Source organism: Petaurus breviceps, unplaced genomic scaffold (assembly GCF_028583685.1).
Source record: "Petaurus breviceps papuanus isolate PSGF00001 unplaced genomic scaffold, PetGlider_PUasm1.0 90919, whole genome shotgun sequence".
Classification (NCBI taxonomy): Eukaryota; Metazoa; Chordata; class Mammalia; order Diprotodontia; family Petauridae; genus Petaurus; species Petaurus breviceps.
The window spans coordinates 24,189,573-24,212,456 of NW_027187378.1; the positions used below are offsets into that span (position 1 = coordinate 24,189,573).

General features: G+C 38.1%; 1 protein-coding gene and 1 pseudogene across 2 annotated transcripts in view; one reads left to right on the plus strand and one right to left on the minus strand.

Annotated features, from left to right (window-relative positions):
• The window catches only part of LOC138152185 (zinc finger protein 184-like), a 124,050-nt pseudogene that overhangs the window by 30,585 nt on the left and 70,581 nt on the right, over positions 1 to 22,884 (plus strand).
• The window catches only part of LOC138151977 (zinc finger protein 184-like), a 20,385-nt gene continuing 16,073 nt past the window's right edge, over positions 18,573 to 22,884 (minus strand). For both annotated transcript variants that reach the window (XM_069075583.1, XM_069075584.1), the window contains one exon: positions 18,573 to 21,828. In XM_069075583.1, the coding sequence (XP_068931684.1) occupies positions 20,252 to 21,828 (1,577 nt within the window). In that variant the 3' untranslated portion in view covers positions 18,573 to 20,251. The remainder of the gene's footprint in view (positions 21,829 to 22,884) is intronic.

Here is a 22,884-nt window from a genome sequence, read left to right on the forward strand (position 1 = left end):
CATGTTACAGTTGAAGAAACTGAGGCAAACAGGTGAAGTGATTTGATGAGGGTCACACAGCTAGTGTTTGAGCTTAGATTTGAACTCAAGTACTCCCGATTTCAAATGTATATCCACTGTGCCACCTAGCTGTGGCAGATATATTTATACAGATAAAGGTAAAGTTAAACATATGGTTCAAAAATTCATTTGCAGGGGTGGCTAGGTGGCACAGTGAATAGAGCACTGTCCCTGGAGTCAGGAGGACCTGAGTTCATATCTGGCCTCAGACACTTAATACTTACTAGCCATGTGACCTTGGGCAAGTCACTTAACCCCAACTGTCCTGCCTTCCCCCTCCAAAAAGCAAAAAAAAAAAAAAAAAGTAAAAATTCAGTTGCACAGGCACAGGAAGGTCGAGGTATGGCTAGACAACATTTCCTATGAAAAAAGATTTGAAAGTTTTAATCAACTTCTTCAAGCTCTTTGTGAGGCGGCAATGGAATATGGCAAAAAGGCCAAAAAAACGCTTGCTTTCAAAGGCTGTGTCTAGAGAGGCTACTGTTCAGAACAACGAGGACAATCACCCTTCAATTCTCTGCCCTGATCAAGGCTATGTCTGGAGTGCTGTGTTCAGTTCTCTGAGTACTACATTTTAGGAAAGTCGTATTGGGAAATGGGGGGGGGGGAGTGTGTGATCTTTGGAAGTAACAAATGCAAAAAGAACAAGCATCAATAAAATATTAAAAAATACACATTAGAAAGGAAAATGAGTTCAGTTAAAGACAGTTTTATTTACTGTCTTGTTAAATATAAGTTTTAGGAGAAATTTTGAAAATTATTAGTATTTTTGTTTTTATGTCACCTTCATTTTCATATATGTATATGTAAAATAATCTCTGTCCCATAAAAATATTCTCTGTTAAAAAAATTTAATGGAACCAGTTAACACTTTGAGTCTGACATATGCAATGGTCACTTATCTCTGCAAAAAATAGAAGAAGATGTATTTTCTTAATTTTTTGGAGCCAAGCTTTGTCATAATTTCACAGCATTTTTTCACCTGTTTTGTTGTTCTTTCCATTTACATTGTTATAGTTATTGGGCATATTACTTTCCTGGTTCTCCTTACTTCACTTTGTGTTGGTTTATACAATTCTTCCTGCTTTTTTTGTATTTTTCATGTTTATCATTTCCTAAAGTACAATAATAATATGCATTTTTTAAAAGGAAAACTGTAATAGAGGTTCATGGTTTCATATATAATCTGTCTTTTTATATATTAGAGTCTTTGTATTTAAAAAAAAGAAACAGTTTTAGTCAATAGAAAAACTTAAGTGTGTTCTAATGGAAAACAGAATGCATGATGGGGGAGGTGTCTCCCACTCTCTAGGCACTTGCTTGTAGTTGTTGTGTTTGTCCTTCGTTCTCGAAGAGGACCATGACATCAGAGAGATGATGACTTGGCTTGCAGTTGACTTTGGTTTGAGAGAGGGAGGGCTGTGCAAGGTCACCAGCTTCACTTTCTCCTCCAGAGCCATCTGGATCCAGTGACCAGATATTCATCAGGACGACTGGAGATGGCCCAGGATGCAATGGGAGACCCTGGCCCTTTTAGTACAAGGTCTTTTCAGGTTCTCAATTTGAGTGAGATAAGGCCCATTTAATATATCCACAGAAGACTAGAAAATATTCTATACAGGGATCAAGGAAAGGAATTAGAAATATTTAGCTGGAAGGAGAGAGGGTTTAGAGGGGATATGGATAACTTATGTGGTAGGGGCTAGACTTATTCTGCTTGGATCCTGGTCAAGGAGCATTGGGTAAGAGCTATGAGAAAGCAGATTTAGGCACAATGTGGGGAAAACCTCCAACAGTTGGAGCTATCCAACAGTGGAATGGGCCACCTCAGGAGAGAATAGGTTCCCCCTTAGTACAGCTCCCCATAGACTGTTTGGCTGCTGGACAGGCATGCTCTGGAGGGGATTTCTGTTCAGGTACCGAGAACAGTAGATGGCCTCTGAGATCCTTTTGCCTTCTTAGATTCTTTGGTTCTGTGATAGTAAGTGTCACTAAAAGTCATAAAACAGATTTTGGTGAGTGGTTTCTGTTCTCACTCCCTTTGCTTTTTTTTTTTTTAATCACACATGGTAGCCAGAGACTAGATGAGAAGCTATGGTAACATAGATCATCAGAGGCACAGCTACTCAGTTCCCTCTCTGATTCTGTGTCATGTGTCCTTGAGGCCATTTTGGAAGTCAGAGATTTAATGCTTCATAAAATATGTGAAACAAGGAAGAGAATGAGAATGGTTTTCTGTAAGTGAAGGAGGCTGGAGAACCAGATGTTAAGAAATAGGGCTTGAAAGGACCTTAGAGGCGAGAAGAGCAGAACCAGGAGAAATCTCTACACAATCACAGAAACAATGTATGTGTGACGACTGACTTCAATAGACTGGGTCCCTCTCAGCAATGTAAAGTTATAAGACAACTCCAAAATACCCATGACTGAAAGAGATACCCACATCCAGAAAAAGAGATGTGGAGTCTGAATGCTCCATCGGTTATAATCCTTCTGTACAACCTGACTAATGATTAATGTGAAGATATTTGTAGATCCTATTTTTGAGTGCATGCCACCGTGATGGGGAAAGGGGAGGGAAGGGAAGGGGAGAAAAAAATGAAACTCAAGGGACTATGGAACTGAATGTTGTAAAATAAAAGTAAATAAATTTTTTAAAAAAAGAAAGGACCTTAGAGACCATCAAATCCAACTAGCTTCATTTTATTGATGAGGATATTGAGATCCAGGGAAGTTAAGTGACTTGCCCGAGGTCACACAGATATTAAGTGACAAAGGCAGTATTTAAACTCAGGTATTCTGATTCCAGAGTCAGTGAATAATTGAACCAGGACAGAGCTGTTAAGTCAAGCCACATTCCTGACTCAGAAACCAAACTGTTCTTGGTAATGGATTAGAAGCCCAGAACCAACATCTCAGGTCCCTTGATCCTTCTCCCTTATCTGGAGAAAGTACAGGGCAGCTGTGCCTCGGCTCCTTCTGTCTTCTGTCTTTATATGGTATGGAAAAGGTAGGAAAAATCATACCAAGCTGTTGTGTAGAGATTCTGGGAATTGCAAAACAAGTCCAGACACCCTTGTGTCCTCATTCTCTTTCAACAGCCCTGCATTTCTGGACCTTGAGTTTTTCCTAGCCGGAAATACAGAAGAAAAGATGGCTCCTGTGTTGCTGACAGCCAGGCCCCAGGTAAATTGATCTTTCCTCTCCTTTTCCTGAAATGCAGTAACAATGTCCAAAATATGTATACTTTTTCTGTCCTCATCATGAAGCATCTATGTCAGGAATGAGGGCACCCCATTCTTTATCCCTAGGGAACTGCCCCATCTTGTTGGGCGACAGACTGTAAAGAATACTCCCTCCTCAAGTGCCTTCCCTCAGCGTGGCCCAGTGATAAGCACAGTGACTTGGAGATCAGATACTTTCTGCTTAGGCCACATGCCTCTGTCCTCTGCCTTATTCCAAAGAACAGAGTATTTAGAGCCCTTGATGTCATCAGTCCTACTTCCTGTCTACTCATCTACCGTGTTTCCCCGATAATAAGACCTATCCTCCCCTTACTGTGTAAGATTCCTCTAAAATAAACCCTCCCCCGAAAATAAGCCCTATTGAGATTGCTACTGTAGTGAAGGTGATCCCCTGCGCTACATGCTACATTACGGTACCCTCTGTATGCACCGTCCCCCCCTCCCCCGTGAAACACACGCAGCTCTCCGAGCTGCATCCAATCAGAGCTGTAGCAGTGAGTGCGTCATCCTGTTCTTTATTGAATTCATTATTGAATAAAGGTACATTTTTTTGTTCACATTTACCTGTTTATTAAAATTGCTGTCAATGTTCATTAAAATAAGCCCTCCCCTGAAAATAAGCCCTCTGGTGTTTTTCTGTCCAAAAAAAAATTAATAAGACAGCGTCTTATTATCAGGGAAACACAGTATATCTGTAGTGCATTTAATCAACTCTCTTTTCCCAGGGGGAGGGTCTATGGGTGAGCAAGGATATGTTTGTTTCAGGAATCAGTGACATTTAAGGATGTGGCTGTGAGCTTCACCCAAGAGGAGTGGCAGCAACTGAACCCGGCTCAAAGGGACTTGTATAGAGATGTAATGTTGGAGAACTATAGAAACCTCATCTCACTGGGTAAGCTTAGTTTCATTCTGCAATTCAGAAGCTATATAGTATCAAGAAAATATCCTTTTGGCATAATGGAAATAATTAAATTACTTTCTAAAATTAAGTGCTTATACGGATCTCAAACTAAACCACAAAGTAGTAATCATCAAAACAATCTAGTACTGAATGAGAAAAGAGTGGTCAATCAGTGGAAAAGATTAGGTACATGACATATATAAGTAAATGACCACAGTAACATAGTATTTGAAACTCATAGATCCAAGCTACTGGGGCAAGAATTCCCTGTTCAACAAAAACTGCTGAAAAAAGCAAGTTTGGTGAAAACTAGGCATAGACCAACATCTCACACCAAGATCAACTTAAAAGGGATACATGATTTAGACATAAAGGGTGACATTATAAGCAAATTAATGAAGCATGGAAAAATAAGCTGTCAGATCTATAGATAATGGAAGAGTTTATGATCAAACAAGAGATAGAGAAGATCACAGGAGGTAAAAAATAAGAATCATTCCCTAATTGATAGATGGTCACAAATAATACAAACAGGCAGTTTTTAGAAGAAGAAATCAAAGCTATCAATAGTCACATGAAAAAATGCTGTAAATCACTAATATTTAGAGAAATGAGAATTAAAACAACTCAGAGGTACCACATTATACCCATCAGATTGACTAAATGATAGAAAAGGAAAATAAATGCTGGAGGGGATGTGTAAAATAGAGGAACTAATGCATTGTTGATAGAGTTGTGAACTGGTCCAACCAGATAAATATGGAACCTGGCAGAGTTTGTGCTCAATTGGTATAACTTTTGAAAACACAGGGTTACCTTTATCTCATGTTGAAGAATCAAAATGAGACTTTAGTGGTGAACCTTAATGTCCATAGTAAATACTTTGAAATTACAGTGACTGCTATCTAAATATGAAGGTGAGCATAAGGTCCTATTGACTGCACAAGGAACAGGTAAATAATAATATTCTAGAGAAGATGAGGACCTTAGAAGGTCTGAGTATTTCAAGAATAATAACAGGAAGAATAGGTATAGGTCAGAGAGAGCACATTAATTTGGAAGTTGAGGGAAAGACTAGAAAGGGGTCAGAACAGGGAAGAGTCACATATGGATTTAAAAACTGATATGTCCAGAATTCAAGAGCTCCTTCCTCAAACACCTTAAAACATATAACGAACATCCAACTAGCATTAAGGAGAAACTGAAATACCTGTGTTATAGATTATGGTAAGGAAATACAGGAGAGGAAAAATTAGAATCTGCAGAAGCCAGTAGTAAGAGAACCTAAAGTAAAGTTGGAGGTGAGAAATCCATCAGTCTCTTCTTCACATTCAGCTTAAGGAGAACCCTGAACACTAAGCAGAAGAAAAACTTACTTTTCTTAAAGCAATCAGAGGGGAGGGGTAGGAAGGGCTCCATACAGAAAATCAGTGTGAACTTTGAAAAACTTGAGAAATCGGTGAAATGGCTAACCATAATTCCATAGACTAATAATGAAGTGTGATGCTTACCTTCTGACTGATGGATTCAAGATGCAGAATAAGATTGACATTTTCAGACAAGGCCAATGTGGAAATTTATTTTGTTTGACTATGCATATTTGTTATAAGGGGTTTGTTTTTCTATTTTTCTTTCTTTTTTTTTTTTTTAAAGCAATAGGGGCTAAGTAACTTGCTCAAGGTTACATGGCCAGTTATTTCTGGGTGTGGTGCTGAGTATCTGAGCCCGGATTTGATCCAGGTCATCCCAACACTGGAGCCAGTGCTCTTACTCGCTGAGCCACCTGGCCACCCCTGTTTTTCTATTTTTCAACCATAGGGGATGGAAAGGAAAAGGAGCTAGGGATAGGGTTGCTAAAAAAAAGAAAGATTTTATTTTTTAAAGTAATTTTTTTAAAAGATAAAAATAATGTATAAGAACTGGTAAACCCTGATAAGGATAGGAAATAGACTAAAGAAAGTTTATACTAATTTTGCCCATGGGTAAAAATAACAAGGCAAGGTCTAAAGAGTAGCTATATAAAGGGAGAAGGGTTCTCTATCTTGAGCAACTCCTTAAGGTGCAGGAATACCAAAGAGAACTGATGTGTCTGGAGAGCCTCTGAATTGCTCGACTGTGTTTATGATTCAGAACAAAGATTTCTTTTTCAAATTCTACATTTAATGGTTCGGTAGCTAGAAATGAGCAGCTTCATTTGTAGCTCTTCTCTCCCCATAAGAGGTAACTTTCCTGTCCTTTTTTCCCAAAGACTCTAGAAATAAGCCTGAACCTCCTTCAGAAATCTCTGTGACTCCTTGCTTTCCTATCCTCTCTCAGTAGGGAGGAAGCAAAGTATAGTAGAAGGAAAAAAGGCCAGGATTGACTTTTGGAACAATTTTTGTGTCTCCAGGACAAACTACTGTGTTTCATTCCCTTCTTTATAAATAGGGCTCCCCATTTCTAAACCTGATGTGATCTTTCAGTTGGAGCAAGGAGAAGAGCCATGGATGCTTGATTTACAAAGAATTGAAGAGGGAGAGGTTTCAAGAAATACCCATTTGGGTGAGTAAGAGAAAGACTGATAGGTAAGACTTAATGGAAATAATAGCCCAGGTGGTTAGTGAGGGTGCCTTCTTAGTGGTCCCAAAGGCTGCTGAGATTGTTGATGTTCAGGACCCATGCTGGAAAGCTGTTTCCCATTTTGTGGTAGTGGGGTGGTGGAAGATTTGTCTTTCCTTAACTGTGATTCTTCTGCTTTCATTTTTATTTTGTTAGCCCCCAACTCTTTCCATTTCTTCATCCTTTCTAGAAACCATCCCTTTTTTCAATGAATGTTTTATCTTCCCACATCATGTCCTCATATTTATTCATTCTTGGATATTTTTCCTCATCAATAGCTCCTCTCAAGGATGATAAGAATGAGATTATCTTAACTCCTGGATAGGCTTGGTCATATTTTTTGCTCATCTTTCTCTTTACCTTTCCCTCCTCCCCAGTTCTTTATCTCCTATTTTCTAGCCTCTTCTCAATTTATAAGGATATTTAGAAGACTATCCCAATAATGTGGGTGGTCAAAGAGACATTTTTTGTCTTATCCACTTTCCACCAGAGATTTTCCTTTTAAAAAGCACATGAAACACATTGATTTCTGTTTTCTTTTGGTTTCAGACAGGGAGAATAAACCTGAGACCCAGGGGTCAACTCCAGAGCAAAGCATTTCTGAAGAAGTAGAATCCTCAGGAATATTAGTGGAAAGATTCACAAGAGAAGTTACTGTACCTGAGGTTACGTTGGAGAAGCAAAGAGAAAACTCTGAAGGGAAAACAAGGAAAAAATCTGTTTCCCATAAGAGAAATCTCAAGAAAATGTCAATAAATGACCAAAAAAATCCCATTAAGGAGAGAGGCCCCGAATGTAATATATGTGGGAAAACCTTCAGACATAGAAGTAGCCTTCGGAGACATCAGATTACTCACACAGGAGAAAGACCCTATGAATGTAATGAATGTGGGAAAGCTTTCTTTGACTGTTCATCCCTTACCATACATGAAAGAATTCATACTGGAGAGAAGCCCTATGAATGTGATGAATGTGGGAAAGCCTTCTTTAACTGCTCAAATCTTACCAGACATCAGAGAATTCATACTGGAGAGAGTCCCTACAAATGTAATGAATGTGGTAAAGCCTTCAGACATAGCAGCAGCCTTAGGAGACATCAAATGACTCACACAGGACAAAGACCCTATGAATGTAATGAGTGTGGGAAAGCCTTCTTTGACCGTTCAACTCTTATCATACATGAGAGAATTCATACTGGGGAGAAGCCCTATGAATGTGATGAATGTGGGAAAGCCTTCTTTGACAGATCATCACTAACTCAACATCAGAAAATTCATAGTAAAGAGAAGCTCTATGAATGCAGTGAATGTGGGAAAGCATTCAACTTGAGAAGGCACCTTAACCGACATCAAATAACTCATACTGGAGAAAAACCTTATGAATGTAGTGTATGTGGGAAAGTTTTCAGTCGCAAGTCATCTGTTATTCAGCATCAACGACGTTATGCCAAAGAATAATCCTAGGAATATCGTGAATTGAGGGAAAACTTCAGCCAGACTTGTCACTTTATTAATGCTCAAGAGTCAAGGTGGGACCACAAACCCCATTAAAAACTTAATATTGACTCCCCTAACCTAAATAAACCCATTGTTTAAGCTTGTTAACTTTTCTGCTTACTATTTAGATTTTCTCCTTTCTTTTGCTACCAAACTCTCTGAGTAAGTGGCCTGTAGGTGGTATGTCATGAGCCTGGCCTCAAGTACTCAAAATACAAAATTAACTAAAAACCTCTCAAGAAATGTCTCTTGCTGTCCTTGTTGGCTTCAACTTGAGAGAGGTACAACTCAAAAGGAAACTTCACTTTTCCTCATCACCTTTAAGACATAAATCTTCCCCTACTATACCCTCTATTAATGGTTTAGAACCTCAAATCAATGGGACCCTATAGCTAAAAGCATTAAATGCATATCGGGATTTTTAATTATTTTAGTCTGTTGGAAAACAGCTTATAATGAACATTCAAATCTTCTGTAGGACATTAAGCTGACTTCACACCATTCTTTGTGTCCCAGTCAGTCATCTACCAGTAAACCTGTGCTTGCATGCCCGGACATATTGCCATCTTTCCTGCCCTTCCCTTCCCCTTCCCCATTTGAAGCAATATTCTCCAGATGACCTCCAGAGACTAAGCCAGCCCAGGCCTCCAACTTCCTTGGAGTTGTTGATTCACTAGGGTTGAGCTGTCCTGACTGGTGAGTGCAAATATATCTAGCCCACTATAATGTAGTGTGAATATAGGTCTTGGGCAGGCATTTTGACATTTTACAGGAAAAATTCTTTTATTAAGGGGATTTGTCCTATGAAGTTTAAATTTAGTCAAAGGGCTGCACTTAGTGGGTCACATGTGGTCTCAAGGCTGCAGGTTCCCCACCCCTGCACTATATCTACCTGGCCTCAGACCATGCTTTACATCCCATTCAGTCCTTTGCCATCCCTACTAAGACTACTGCCATCTGCTCCACCCCCTCTTTCAACCTTTTGCTCTGGGATCAGTAATTAACTGAGTATACCTTTGTTATGGGAAAGGAAATGGCAATCAATTCCCCTATGCCTCCACTTAAAATCCCTGTGACTTCCCAGATCACTTCCTTCCCAGGCTACCCCCCCCAACATATATGTATATGTGTATATTTGTGTATATATATATGTACACATAAAAGTGCCACTACCATGAATCTTCAGAAGACATTTAATTTCTTTATCTTCTTTCTGCTTGCAACATTTTCCTTCTTAACGGTATAGAAAACATGACATTTTTGTTTTCTCTTCATTTCAGAGTGGGAGAATAGATTTGAAACCCAAGATTCAACTCTAAAGCAGAATTATGATTAGGGGGAGAATTAATAAATTTATGACAAAAGAATTGAGAAATAGAAAAAATAAAACACACATTTGACTATAAAATTTAAATATTTTTACACAAACTCAATGCAAGAGACCATGAATATGAAGAATTAAGAGAAGCATGTGAAGACTTATATGAACTGATACAGAATGAAGTAAGCAGAACCAGGAAGACAGTATACAGAATGGCCACAATATAATTTGAAAGAACAAAGAAACTGAGTGCTGCACAATTGTAATGACCAAGCTTGGCTCTGGAGAAAAATTGGAAGAATATATTTTCCTTCACAGATGTGAGAGATTCTATATGTTTGCAGCATTGCATAGGCTCTCAGACTTGAGTCGATTTTGCTGAACTATTTTTCCCTTGTCTTTTAAATCTTTGTTACAAGGGATAGCTCAATGGGAAGGTGTAAGGGAGAATATATATTTAAAAATAAAGGTGACATCATAAACAAATTTCTTGTAATTCTAAAAAGTTCTAGTAATAGCATGAAATAAGAAAAGCATAAAGATAGACAAGGGGGAGATAAAACCATCTGTATTTGCTGATGATATTATGGATTACTTAGAAAATCTTAAGGAATCATCAAAGACACTCATTGAGAGAATATCTTTGGCAAAGTTGAAAGTTCCAAAATGAACTCCCAAAATCAACATAATTTCTACAGAATAACAAAATTCAAGAGGCGATAATAGAAAGGGAAATTTCATTCCAAATAAATACAAAATGAATTGAAATACTTGGGGACCAATGTATTAAAACAGCATCAATCCTTGGATAGATTCAATTACAAAGTGCTTCTTTGAGAAATAAAGAACAACTTAAATAGCTAGAGGAATATTCAGTGCTCATGAATATGCCATGTCAATATAATAAAAATAATAATATTACCAAGTTAATCTATAGTTTTTATGGTATTCCAATCAGATTATCAAAGGGATATTTTATAGCACCCAACAAAATTATAAAATTAATTTGAAAAAAAAACAAAAGATCTAGAATATGAGAGAAATAATGAAAAAAGTTAGAAATGAAGGAATAATAACACTTCCAGACTTCATGTAGCATAAAGCAGCAGTCATCAAAAACCATGTGGTGCTGATTAAGAAAATAAAGAAATCAGTGGCATTAATCCTATAAGAGAAAATCAGATACAATGGAATTCGATAACCCAGTGATCAACCTGAAAACATATATTACTTAGGAAAGAACTTCCTATTAGATAGGAACCACTGGGGAAAATGTGAAAATAATAAGGTAGAAATTAAACTTAGATAAATACCTTATGCCATATTTCGTTATAAATTCAAAATTGATATGTGACCTTAATATTAAGCATCATGCCATTTAAAAAAAGAGATAACATGCATTTCACAGCTATGGATAGGGGATGTAGTCTTAACTGAACAAGGGATAGAGGTCTGTAAAAGATAAAACATCATTCTGATTGCATGAAATTGGAAGACTTTTACACAAACGAATGTATCTAGGAAAAGACAGCAAGTGGTTGAATGTGAAAAAATATATAAATTTTCTGAGGTAAGGATTTGGTATCCAAGATATATGGACAACTAACACACACACACACACGCACTCATATAACTATATACACACATATAATATGTATATACATTTATGCATATGTGGATAGATAGATATCCAAAAGACATTTCCCTATTAGGGAAAGGGAAGGTAATAAGCATTTATATGCCCCGACTATCTGACAGGTACTGTTTTAAGTGTTTTACAAATATCCCATTCTATCTTCACAACAACCCTGGGAGATTGGTGCTATGATTATTCTTATTTTACAGTTGAGGAAATAGAGGCAGAGATTAACTTGCCCAGGGTCACCCAACTAGTAAGCATCTGCCTTAGCTCTTTCTTCAAACAACAAACATCAGATCTGTCACTGGACCTCCTGTGAGTAATTGCATAGGATAGGTCAAACAGTGACCTATTAGCTAGATGAGATTAGAAACAGTAAGGAAGTTCAGTGCAATTACCACCTCCTACATGATAAGATGGCCTCTGGTATTCCTTCTAGCTCTTGAGATACTACAACTTCTTTGATGCAAATCTCCAGTACTGGATCATGACCAGGCTTCACCTTTTCCACTTGTAATCCTCCACAGTGTAGGTAGAAGAAGTCATGAGCTTTTACTGTGTACTTTTTATTTTTGTTTTACAATTTCCATCCTCCCCACTATGACTATTCAAAACCCCAATCTACCTCAGACCCTTAATCCCATCTCATATCTACTGTAAGCTTAACTTTGTCTCCTATTTTACTCAGAATAGAGGCTATCAGCTGTGAATTGAGCCATCTTCCTTTCTTTCCACACCTGAATATCTTTTTTCCCACTTGTCTTTTCTACCTTCACTCATTTCAGAGGAAAAGGAGCCCTCCTTCTTTCCAGGAATAACCCTTTCAACTGTACGTTCAATGCTGTACACTCCTGTCACACTCACGGTCTTGTTTCCTCAATTCTCTACTATGGTTTCCATCATTCTCTACTATGGTTTCTTTCAAACAAACATCAAATATTTTTCAGGGCTTCTCAATCTTGAAATAGTCTTCACTGAACTCATGCACCTTTTAACTACCTTTTTACATATTTTCTTCCATTCGCTGCCAAACTTCTTAAATCTGTGGTTTACCACTAAGAACTCTGGCTTTTGGGCCCTATTACTGCCATACTAATGAAATAGTGCTCTTCAACAAATCATAAATCTAAAGATTAAAAACTTTTGACCAGTCTTCATTATCTTTGAATTCCCCCCTATATTTAACACTATTAATCACTCCACCCTTCTTGAATCTCTTCTACTTTGAGTTCTATAGCACCATATTGTCTCCATTCTTTTATAACCCTGTCTTCCTATTTGCTCATTTTCCTAGTCCCACTCCCTAAATGGAAATAGTCTCTAAAGTTTAATCATTATTCATTTGTTCTCCTCCTTCTACACTCTGACTTGGAAATCTCATTTGCTTACATGGCTTCATCTATCAACTTCTATGCAACTGATTTCCCAAATCTTTTTTCCAGTCTTTCATGGTTAAAGAAGTACATTCAGTTGTATTTATTAGGGGAAAGAAAAGGAAATACACATTTATATAGTGTGTGCTATCTTTTAGGCACTGTACAAAGTGCTTTACAAATATTGATTTGTTCCTCACAACCCTGTTAAGTAGATGTTATTATCTCCATTTTACAGTTGAGGAAACGGAGGCAGACAATGATTAAGTGATTGTCCAGGATCACCCAGCTAGTAAGTGTCTGAGGACAGGTCTTCCTGACTCCAGGCCCAGCACCATCTAACTGTTCCTAATTAATTACACTTAAACACTTAATATATGCCAGGCCCATACATGTGGGGCAGCTACGTGGCTCATTGGATACAATACCAGGCCTCAAAATAAGAAGACCATACTGTTCAGGACTCAAGCAACTTTTAGAGGAAAGGTGGGAAGGTGTCAAGTTATGAAGAACTTTAAATACCAAAGGACTTAATATTTTATCCTGGAAGTAATAGGGAACCACTGACCTATGCTTCAGAAAAATCTGATTGGCAGCTGAGTAGAGTATGACAGAGGAAGAATATGGGGCTAGGAGACCAAGCAAAAGGTTACTGAAATAGTCCAGGTGTGGGGTAATGAATGTCTGAATTAGGGTGGAGCTGGTTGAATGAAGAGAGGGATATATACACAGAGATGTTATGTTATGGAGACAGAAATGGTAAGATCTGGAAATGAACTGGATATGTGGGATGAGAGAATTGTGTAGAAGCATTGTTGGTTTTTGGAATGACATCTAGTGTGATTCATTTGGAACATTAAGAGGCTAGAGCCTCCTTGATCGTAATCCTGTGACTGATTTCTGAATCAGAATTGGAGCTAGGTGGTGACATATCACGAAGAGAACTGCATTTAGTCAAGGAAATCTGAGTTCAAGAACTGCTACAGATACGAGCTGTGTGATACTGGGAAAGTGATTTAACTTTTCTCTACCTCAATTTCCTCATCAATGGTCTGGAGTCAGGAAGACCTGCATTCAAATCTGACCTGTCAGGACTGTCTGAGGTGTGTAACTCTGGGCAAGTCACTTAACCTCTGTCTGTCTCAGTTTCCTTGTCTGTAAAATAAGAATAATCATAGCATTCACTTCCCAGGGTTGCTGTAAGGATTAAATAATATATGTAAAGCACTTTGCAAACTTTGAAGTCCTATATAAATGCTAGTTATTATTATTATATAGCAGAGACGATTGTTTTGAAGACAAAGTGCTCTTACTGATTTTATAGGTATTCAAATGTATATAATCCCAGTGTGTGAAAAAGCTAATTTGGCAAATAATACAGCAGAAATTGGAAAGCTAGAAATCCTATCTAGAACACATTTTAAAAATAGTAAAGTGCTCAAGAACCAGAATACTTTGAATGTAATCAAAATGTCAAATAGACTGCCTATGTTGTATTTAAAAGATAAATTTGGTAATTTATAGAACTCTAATCTATATTGCTCTAGCCCAGGGATGGGGAACCTGACCTAGTCTATTAAGGTGACTTGCAATTTATCTTTAAAACTGTTAAACATGTATCAGTTTATGTTTGTAACAGGATCTCATATAGTAGTAGCCTGAAGACCTCTTCTCGCTTGATGAGATATTCCAGCATGTTAAATTACTCCCTGAATGAATGCAACAAACCTAAGGATACTAAAAAGCTAAATGAACAATTCAAACCACAAACAAACTTGGGTATCCTTGCTTTTGTAGATTGTATGAAGAGAGATTTTTTCAGAAGTAGGATCCAAAATTATGTCAAAGATAGATGGGCAGTTTAAAAACAGGAGATCTAAGCTTACTCCCTCTGTAGCCAAGTTCTGTAACCTTTTTTAATCTTTAGGAAGAACATCTTATTTCTTCTATTAGCTAGTCTAGAATCTGTTGTTTTTCTGACAAGAGTTTGTCAAAAGTGACCCCTACTTGCTCCCATGCTTGGCACAATGCACTTGAGGAAAGGGGGAAATTGATGGGGTTTTTTTGGTGGTGTGGTAGTAAAAAAATTGGTTGAAAAAAGACTGGTTGAAATTTTTCTTTAAAAGTTCAACATAATGTTGAGAAACAAAATCAAGACAAAGAGAGCAGCATATGAGAGAATTTTTTTCTTTGTTCATATGATTTTATTCAAATGACTAAGTGATGAAATGATGACTATGTTCTTATTACAGTTATATATATTTTTAGGATGAACTGGAGTCTACCCTACTGTTAACATAGATTCTAAAGGAGTCACAAAGAAAACTGCGTAAGGATTTTTGTAACCAAATTACTGTTAAAAAATAAATGGCTGGGGGCGGCTAGGTGTCGTAGTGAATAGAGCACCGGCCCTGGAATCAGGAGGACCTGAGTTCAAATCCTGCCTCAGACACTTAACATAAAAAAAAACCAACTAGCTGTGTGACCTTGGGCAAATCACTTAACCCCAATTGCCCTCCAAAAAACAAAACAAAACAAACTGGCTGCTGAAAGCCTGATTTCAGCAATTAAAATCAAGATTTCATTGAATATGTTTGTAATAAAGCCAATGCTGAAGTTTCATAATAGAAATACATGAAGGCCTAGAAAGAGAACACTAGTTGGTACAACTGGTTACTTAGTCAACAAGCATGTATTACACTTACTACATTACATTACATTACGAACACTTACTACTACTACTGCTAGGCACTGCGGTTAAGGTCTGGGGATATTAAGAAAGGTAAAAATATGGTCCCTACCTTCAAGAAGCAATTAGAAAATGTTGCTGTCTTTATGACAGGAGTCTTATTGAGTCAGCTCCAGGTGGATTTGGGAGAGCTCCACATCATTTGGGCAGCTAGGTAGCACAGTGGATAGAGTATATGTCAGGAAGACCTGAGTTCAAATCCAGCCTCAGATCCTTACTCACTGTGTGCGATTCCGGGCTAATTATTTAACCTTTGCTTACCTCAGTTTCCTCATCTGTAAAATGGAGATAATAATAGCACCTACCTTCCAGGGTTGTTGTGAAGTTCAAACGAGATAATTATAAAGTGTCCAGCACGGTACCATAAGCACTATATAAATGTCATAATACACATTTGTGTTTATACATATATATACATATATGTCACATATAGTAAGCATTATATAAATTTTAGCTATCATCATCACCGTCATTTCTGTGCTCAGCAACTACATAAAAACTCTTCTCATTAATGAGTGAGATAATCAAATAGGTGAGACACTCCAATGGGGCAGAGGTCCAGAATTTCTTGAATGACCAGCTGTGACCCATAACCAATGCCCTAACTCATCACTGTTGATCTGAAAATTCAAGAATCCCATTTGACCCTATCGCCATGAAGTTATGCCTGTCGGTTCTCAGACTGATAGGACAGCTACTCACAATGCACCTTTCTTGCCTATGGTCCCATTATAGGAATCTGGTACTTGCCTCAGGGATGCTAGAAAGTCTGTACTGGGATTAAGTCATCAATCAACAAGCATTTATTAAGCAATTACTATGAGCCAGGCACTGTGCTAAGTGTTGGACATACGAAGAAAGGAAAAAAAAATGTAGTCTATGCTTTTCAAGGAGCAATTATGTACATAATGATACATACATGGTAAAGGTAAATGGATGATCTCAGAGGGAAGTTACTAACAATAGGGGCATGGTGGTAGGTGGGAAAGGCCCCTTGCAAGTGAGATTTAGATGTACTGATGCAAGTCAGGGAACATTGGAAATAGAAAGGAGGGCGAGGATTCTAGTCATAAAAGACAGGCAGCAAAAAAGTCAAAGTTGGAAGACAGCATTCTATTCAAGAAACAGTAAGTAAGCCAGTGTCACTGGATGGTAGAATAATTCAAGGGGAGTAAAGTTATAATAAGACTGGAAAGGTAAAAAGGGACCAGGTCATGAAGGGCTTTAAAAGTAAAACAGCATTTTATATTTGATCTTGGAGATAACGGGGAGCCACTGGAGTTTATCCCTTTGACATCTGAGTGGAAGAGGGAACGAAATGGCAAGAGATTTGAGGCAGGAAGACCAATCAGTAAGTTGCTGCAATCGTCCAGGGGAGAGATGGTGAAAGAAGGATGGAGGGTAAGAGAGGGAATTGCTTAAATAAAGGGAATGGGACCTTTATAACCACTAAGAGCCTAATCTGCTCATAAATGGTCTGTGATAAAATCATGTATTTAACATGAAATGGAAATTAGGGACCTTTCAAACCTTTACAATTGAACAGATGAAATATGCACAAAAGTCTGAGATGAGGATGTAGTTGCAGGATGTGATCTGATTTTTCCATTGAAAAATAATACAAAGCATGTTCTCCAGATGAGAGTTATGATTATATTAGTATCAGTATACAGAAAAAGAATCTCTATTCTGTAATAGCCATGGCTAAAGGGAATCAGGCTATCCATTGGCCCATAGGAAAAAATGTTACTTTTATGTTCCAAATACTTTCAAACTGGACCACCTTGTGCATATATGAGTGCCAAGTTTTGTCTCTACCAATTGCATTGCTCTCTGTCTCAAGACAATGCCCTCAATTCTATTATATCACTTGGCATAGTGTTCCAACAGACAGAATAGTTCTTGTCATTTCACTGCTTTGCTGTAACTATCTAATGTATTAAAACAAAGATTTATTATTTTGGATCAGTAAATTATGCTTCAACACAAAAAGGAGAGGAATTTGGAAGCATACAAAAACCCTCCCTTTTAGTTCAACTGAAAATAGAAAATAACTGTCTCCAGTCTAAAGTCCTTTCCAGAATTTTCCCTTTAGGAAAAGATGTAAAAGATCAAGAATAAAAGCTAAGGCTGGACCAAAAGCCTTAACAGTGGTTTGTAACTAAAAATAGAACAAGAAATACCTCATCTAGTTAAGAACTTTGCCCTCTTTATCTCCAGAAAGGATGAGTTATGATTCACCTAAGAGCTCTGCTCTTTCCCCACTCTGTAGGGATTAGGTTGGTGATCTGAGGGAGGTGGTCACTTTGATTACTTCAGGAGAGAGAGCCCTTTAAGGGAGTGGTCAGGGAAGGAAGAGTGGTTTTAGAAGAACAATTCCCAAGGGTCTTCAGGAAAGATAAGGTGATTAATGCTCAGATGAAGTACGTTAAACCCAAATTGTGTTTTATCATATTGTGGCATTTTCTTTTTCAGGATTCCTATGAATGTTACTTCAAAATGTCTTGTGTTAGAGAGACACCCAAAGTAATATAGGGACTCTGCCACAGTTTGGCTAATTTCCTCTTAAGCAGCCAAAGCTTGAGCGTAGAATAATAAATTACCTCCATAAAAGTCTCCTTAGATTAAAATATAAAAATGTTGGTTGTCTTTCAGTAAGCATTTATGAAACCCTTATAACAGAGTCCAGAATTATCCAATAGCTGTTAAGATGTGGTTCTTACCCTAGAGGATCTTATAAGCTAATTATACTAATACTGATGGAGCAGAGAACTAACTCAGGAACTTTAAGGCAATAATTAAGTAGAAAAGTTTTAGGATATCATTGAGAAATTGCTTCAAAAGGCAAGAGCAAAGGATGTGTTCTTCAAAAGATTAATTTGTAGTACCTCACTCAACCTCATTCCATCCCAACGTCTGTTGTAATGTAAAAGCTGGGGATAAAAGACATTTTCTTCATTGCTTCAAATAGAAAGTTTCCTCCTATTTCTATCCCATCCCTAAAAAGTTTTATAATATTTATCTTTTAAAAGAAACAATTTATTAGGAGAAGAAACTTTTTAGGTGCTTTAGGTGAACTACAGGCCTTGAGGTTCCTTACAAGGAAAATTTTCCCTATTCTCTGAAGTATGATTAGACAGAAAAAACGAACCATTAGAAAGTCTAGTCATTTTTAAGCAGAATAAGAAAATGAATGCAAAACAAGTTATTTTATTTTCATAAAGTTCAGATGCCAAATCAATAAAATTGTATTGAGCACCTATTATGTGCAAGGCACTGTGCCAAGTGCTATGTGGGCTACAGACACATATAAGACAGTCCCAGCTCTCAAGGAGCTTCATGTGTGAAAAATTAAATAACATTTAAGTATTTAAATAACAGTTCAAGTCAACAATAGACACCACAAGAAAGTACAAGATTAATTACCAAATGAATCCTACAGACAATAATTCTTACTCTTCTTATTCGCAGAGTAGGGGAAAGTCACTCAATCTGGAAGAGGGAGGTCAAGAAAGTCTTTTAGAGAGGTGGGATTTGAGCTGGTTTTTGTAGGATGGACAGAGAATTGATGGGGAAAGCATTCTGCAGTATTAGAATTCTATGAGTAAGTGCTGAGGCAACAAAGTGAAAGTTGGATCAGCCAGAAAAGAGCAAACCTGTTAGGCTGAAGACAGGAGAAAATTGCAGCAAGATTATGTTAACCCTTGGACTGCCAAGTTAATGACATTATCTTTGAAGGCTGAGGGGGAAACACTGAAGGTTTCTGAGCAGAGGAATAGCTGTGACTAAGCATAAGGGACACTTTCCTTACTCTCAGTGGGATGTCCCTGATATATAAGGGTAAATTATATTCAAGGCTATGCTATAGCCATTGTTAAACAGTGCTCCCCTTCTAAATTCCCCATATGCAGTAAGGACTGAAGTGACTTAATGTTGGTATAGTGAGGAAGAGCTCAGGGTTAGTCAGTAAAAGCAGGAAAGCAGTAGCTGTGCTCCAGGGCACTGAGGGTTTTCTGGCTGTGGCCAGTGCACAAAGAATGTAAAAGACTTTCACTTTGTGTCTGAAAGTTGGTTCTAGTCATACCACATGTGAAGGGTTCATGGGGTTAAAAGGGAAAGAATCGGAGGCAGGTTGATAGGATCTTGCTTACTCACAATAAATGCAAGGGGAGTGAGTGCTCTTAGATGTTCTTTGTGTCTATGGGTTTCCTTTGTGCTGTGATTGTTCTTCTGGCAAGTTTTATGTGCCAAGCCATGCTGCTGACATGCCAGAAATATTGGACAAAGAACATCAAAGGGAGATGGCTCTGATGAGTGTCACAAGGTCAGCAAACCCCACATTCTTGCAGAATCCTCTGATCCATTCCCTTTCCTTTAGGGCACCTTGGTCTCAACCATGACAAGGGACCATGACAATGAAGATTATTTTCCATACATGGAATTCATACGTGTAAGCAGCACAGGGTAATGGAAAGCTCACTGGGCTTGGATGTAAGGACCAGGATTCAAATCTTGGTTCTAATACTTACTAGCTGTGTGACCTTGGATAAATCACTTAGCCTCTCTGAGCCTCAGTTTCCCCATCTTTAAAATTATTTTAAAAATAATACTTTACTATCTACTTCATAGGGCTGTTGTTAAAAAACAATCTACAAACCTTAAATACTATATAAATGTGAGCTGTTATCACCATATATTTTAATTCATGACATTTCTGAACAGTATAAGGCAGAGGCAATGTGGGGTAGCGGAAAGAGCAAAGGACTGGGAATCAGGAAACCTAGCTTTTGGTTCTAGCTCTGCCATTTATCAGCTGGGTGACCTTGAAGAAGAGGGTTGACCATAAGACCAAGGAGGACTCTTCCAATGCTAATATTTTATGATTCTGTGAGTTCTCTGATGTTTAAAAAGGGATGAGCTCTGGCTAAAGGCCTTTCCACATTCATTACATCCATATGGTTTCTCCCCAGTATGAGTTCTCTGGTGTTTAATAAGGGATGAACTCTGGCTGAATGCTTTCCCACACTGATTACATTCATAGGGTTTTTCTCCAGTATGAGTTCTCTGATGCTTAATGAGGGATGCAGTGTGACTGAAGGCTTTCCCACATTCACTGCATGTATAGGGTCTCTCTCCAGTATGACAACTCTGGTGTAGTGCAAGAGATGAACTTTGACTGAAAGCCTTCCCACATTCATTACATTCATAGGGTTTCTCTCCAGTATGAGTTCTTTGATGTTTATTAAGGGATGAAGTATGACTGAAGGCTTTCCCACATTCATTGCATTTATAGGGTTTCTCTCCAGTATGAGTTCTCTGATGCTTAATAAGAGATGAAGTATGACTGAAGGCTTTCCCACATTCATCACATTCATAGGGTTTCTCTTCAGTGTGAATTTTTCGATGTTTTGTAAGAAACAGTATGTGACTGAAGGCTTTTCCACATTCATTACATTCATAGGGTTTCTCCCCAGTATGAATTGTCTGATGTTGAGTAAGATGTGTTCTTCGACTAAAGGCTTTCCCACATTCATTACATTCATAGGGTTTTTCACCAGTATGAATTCTCTGATGTTTAACAAGGGAGGAGGTGTGACTGAAGGCCTGCCCACATTCATTACATTTATAGGGCTTCTCTCGAGTATGAATTGTCTGATGTTCAGTAAGGTGAGTACTCCGACTGAAGGTTTTTCCACATTCATTACATTTATAGGGTTTCTCTCCAGTATGGATTCTCTGATGTTCAGTAAGGTGTGTACTCCGGCTGAAGGCCTTTCCACATTCATTGCATTCATAAGGTTTCTCTCCAGTATGACTTCTCTGATGTTTAACAAGAGATGAGGTGTGCCTAAATGCTTTCCCACATTCATTACATTTATGGGGTTTCTCTCCAGTGTGAAATCTCAGATGTAGAGTGAGGGATGAGCTCTGACTGAAGCCTCTCCCACACTCATTACATTCATAGGGCTTCTCTCCAGTATGAGTTCTCCTATGTCGAGTAAGTTCTGAGTGATAACGGAAGGCTTTTCCACATTCATTACATTTACAAGGTTTGTTCCGCAAATCAATTTTCTGATGGCCAATTGTTAGTGAATTTTGTTGGAAGTTATTTCCATTTGCATCATATTTATAAGATTTGTCTCCCACGGGAACTTTATGTTGTGTAACAAGGATGGAACTTAAACTGAAACTTCTTCCAAGGTCATTACCCCCATGGTCTTTTTCCCAGATTGGTGATTGCTTGTGGCTAATTGCCATTTCCCTTAAATGTGTTTCCTGGTTTCTCAGCTGCCCCTGTAACCAAGTTTCACGTTGCCAGGCATCGTCTGACTTAGAATTCCAAAGACTATCCCTTGTGAATCTTTGAATGATCACTTCCTGAGATAATCCTTCTTCAGGAACATCCTGCTTTGCAGCTTCCTTGATTTCAGTCCTGGTCCCCAAGTCTAAAAGAAATTAAAAAAAAAAAATCAAATGCGTCTTGTTCTCTGTACTCAGTGATAAAAATGAAAATAATGTATATGATGTACATATTTCTTTGAGAGCCCACAAATAGTGTCTTGTATTTGATGAAGGAGATAGGAAATATCAGGAGAGAAGTAAAATAACAACGGTGTATAAATTAAACCCAGATAAGAGAACCCATCAGGAAGGAGTACAAGATAAGAATGGAACCAAATTAAGAAGAGCAGACTAGGATCCAGGTCACTACCACCTATGCCTAGATTTTAAGAGGTTTCTAATTTGTTTCTCTACCTCCAAACTCTCTCACTTTAAATCTCTCTTGAATACTGCCACTAGACCTTCCTCATCTCAAACCCAACATATACAAAATAGAAAACATTATTTCAAATCTACCCCATTCAAAAATTCTCTATTTCTACTAAAGGAACCACTATTCTTCTAAAGTCTTGGGTTCATAACCTTAGTGTTACTTTCAACTCTTCATTTTCTCACATCTAATACCCAGTCAGTTGCCAAATCTTGATATTTCTACATTTCCATCTCTCATACCTGACCTTTTCTTCTTATGTAGATGGCAACTTCAGCCTTGGTTCAGGTCATCACCTCTTGCCTAGACTATTGCAATTACCTCTTAATTAGTCTCAAATGTCTCCCAGGGGGAGGAGAAGGAGCCCAGGAGTTCGGAATTCAGCCACAGGAAAAGATAAGAACTGAGCAGCAAAGCAGGGGCACTGAATGTGTTTCCTGGCTGCATCCCACAGTTTGGGACCCAGGGGGAGGATGGACTTGTGACTATGGTGGGTGGGATGAAGTGCCTTGGATCCCCAGGGACCCCACTTGTTGGTTTTGTTGCCCAGCCCCCTCTCTGTGCTTGGAAGCTGGGGCTGGAGCTGTGTGAGGGGAAGGACACTCCCCTTCCCCCAGAACTTTATTTGAACTCTTGTTCTGAATTGAAGTGATAATGCTATGTACTTTGTGTTTGTTTAAGGCCCAGTGGCCACTTTGGTAACTTTAGTTCTGTACCTTGAAAATGTAAC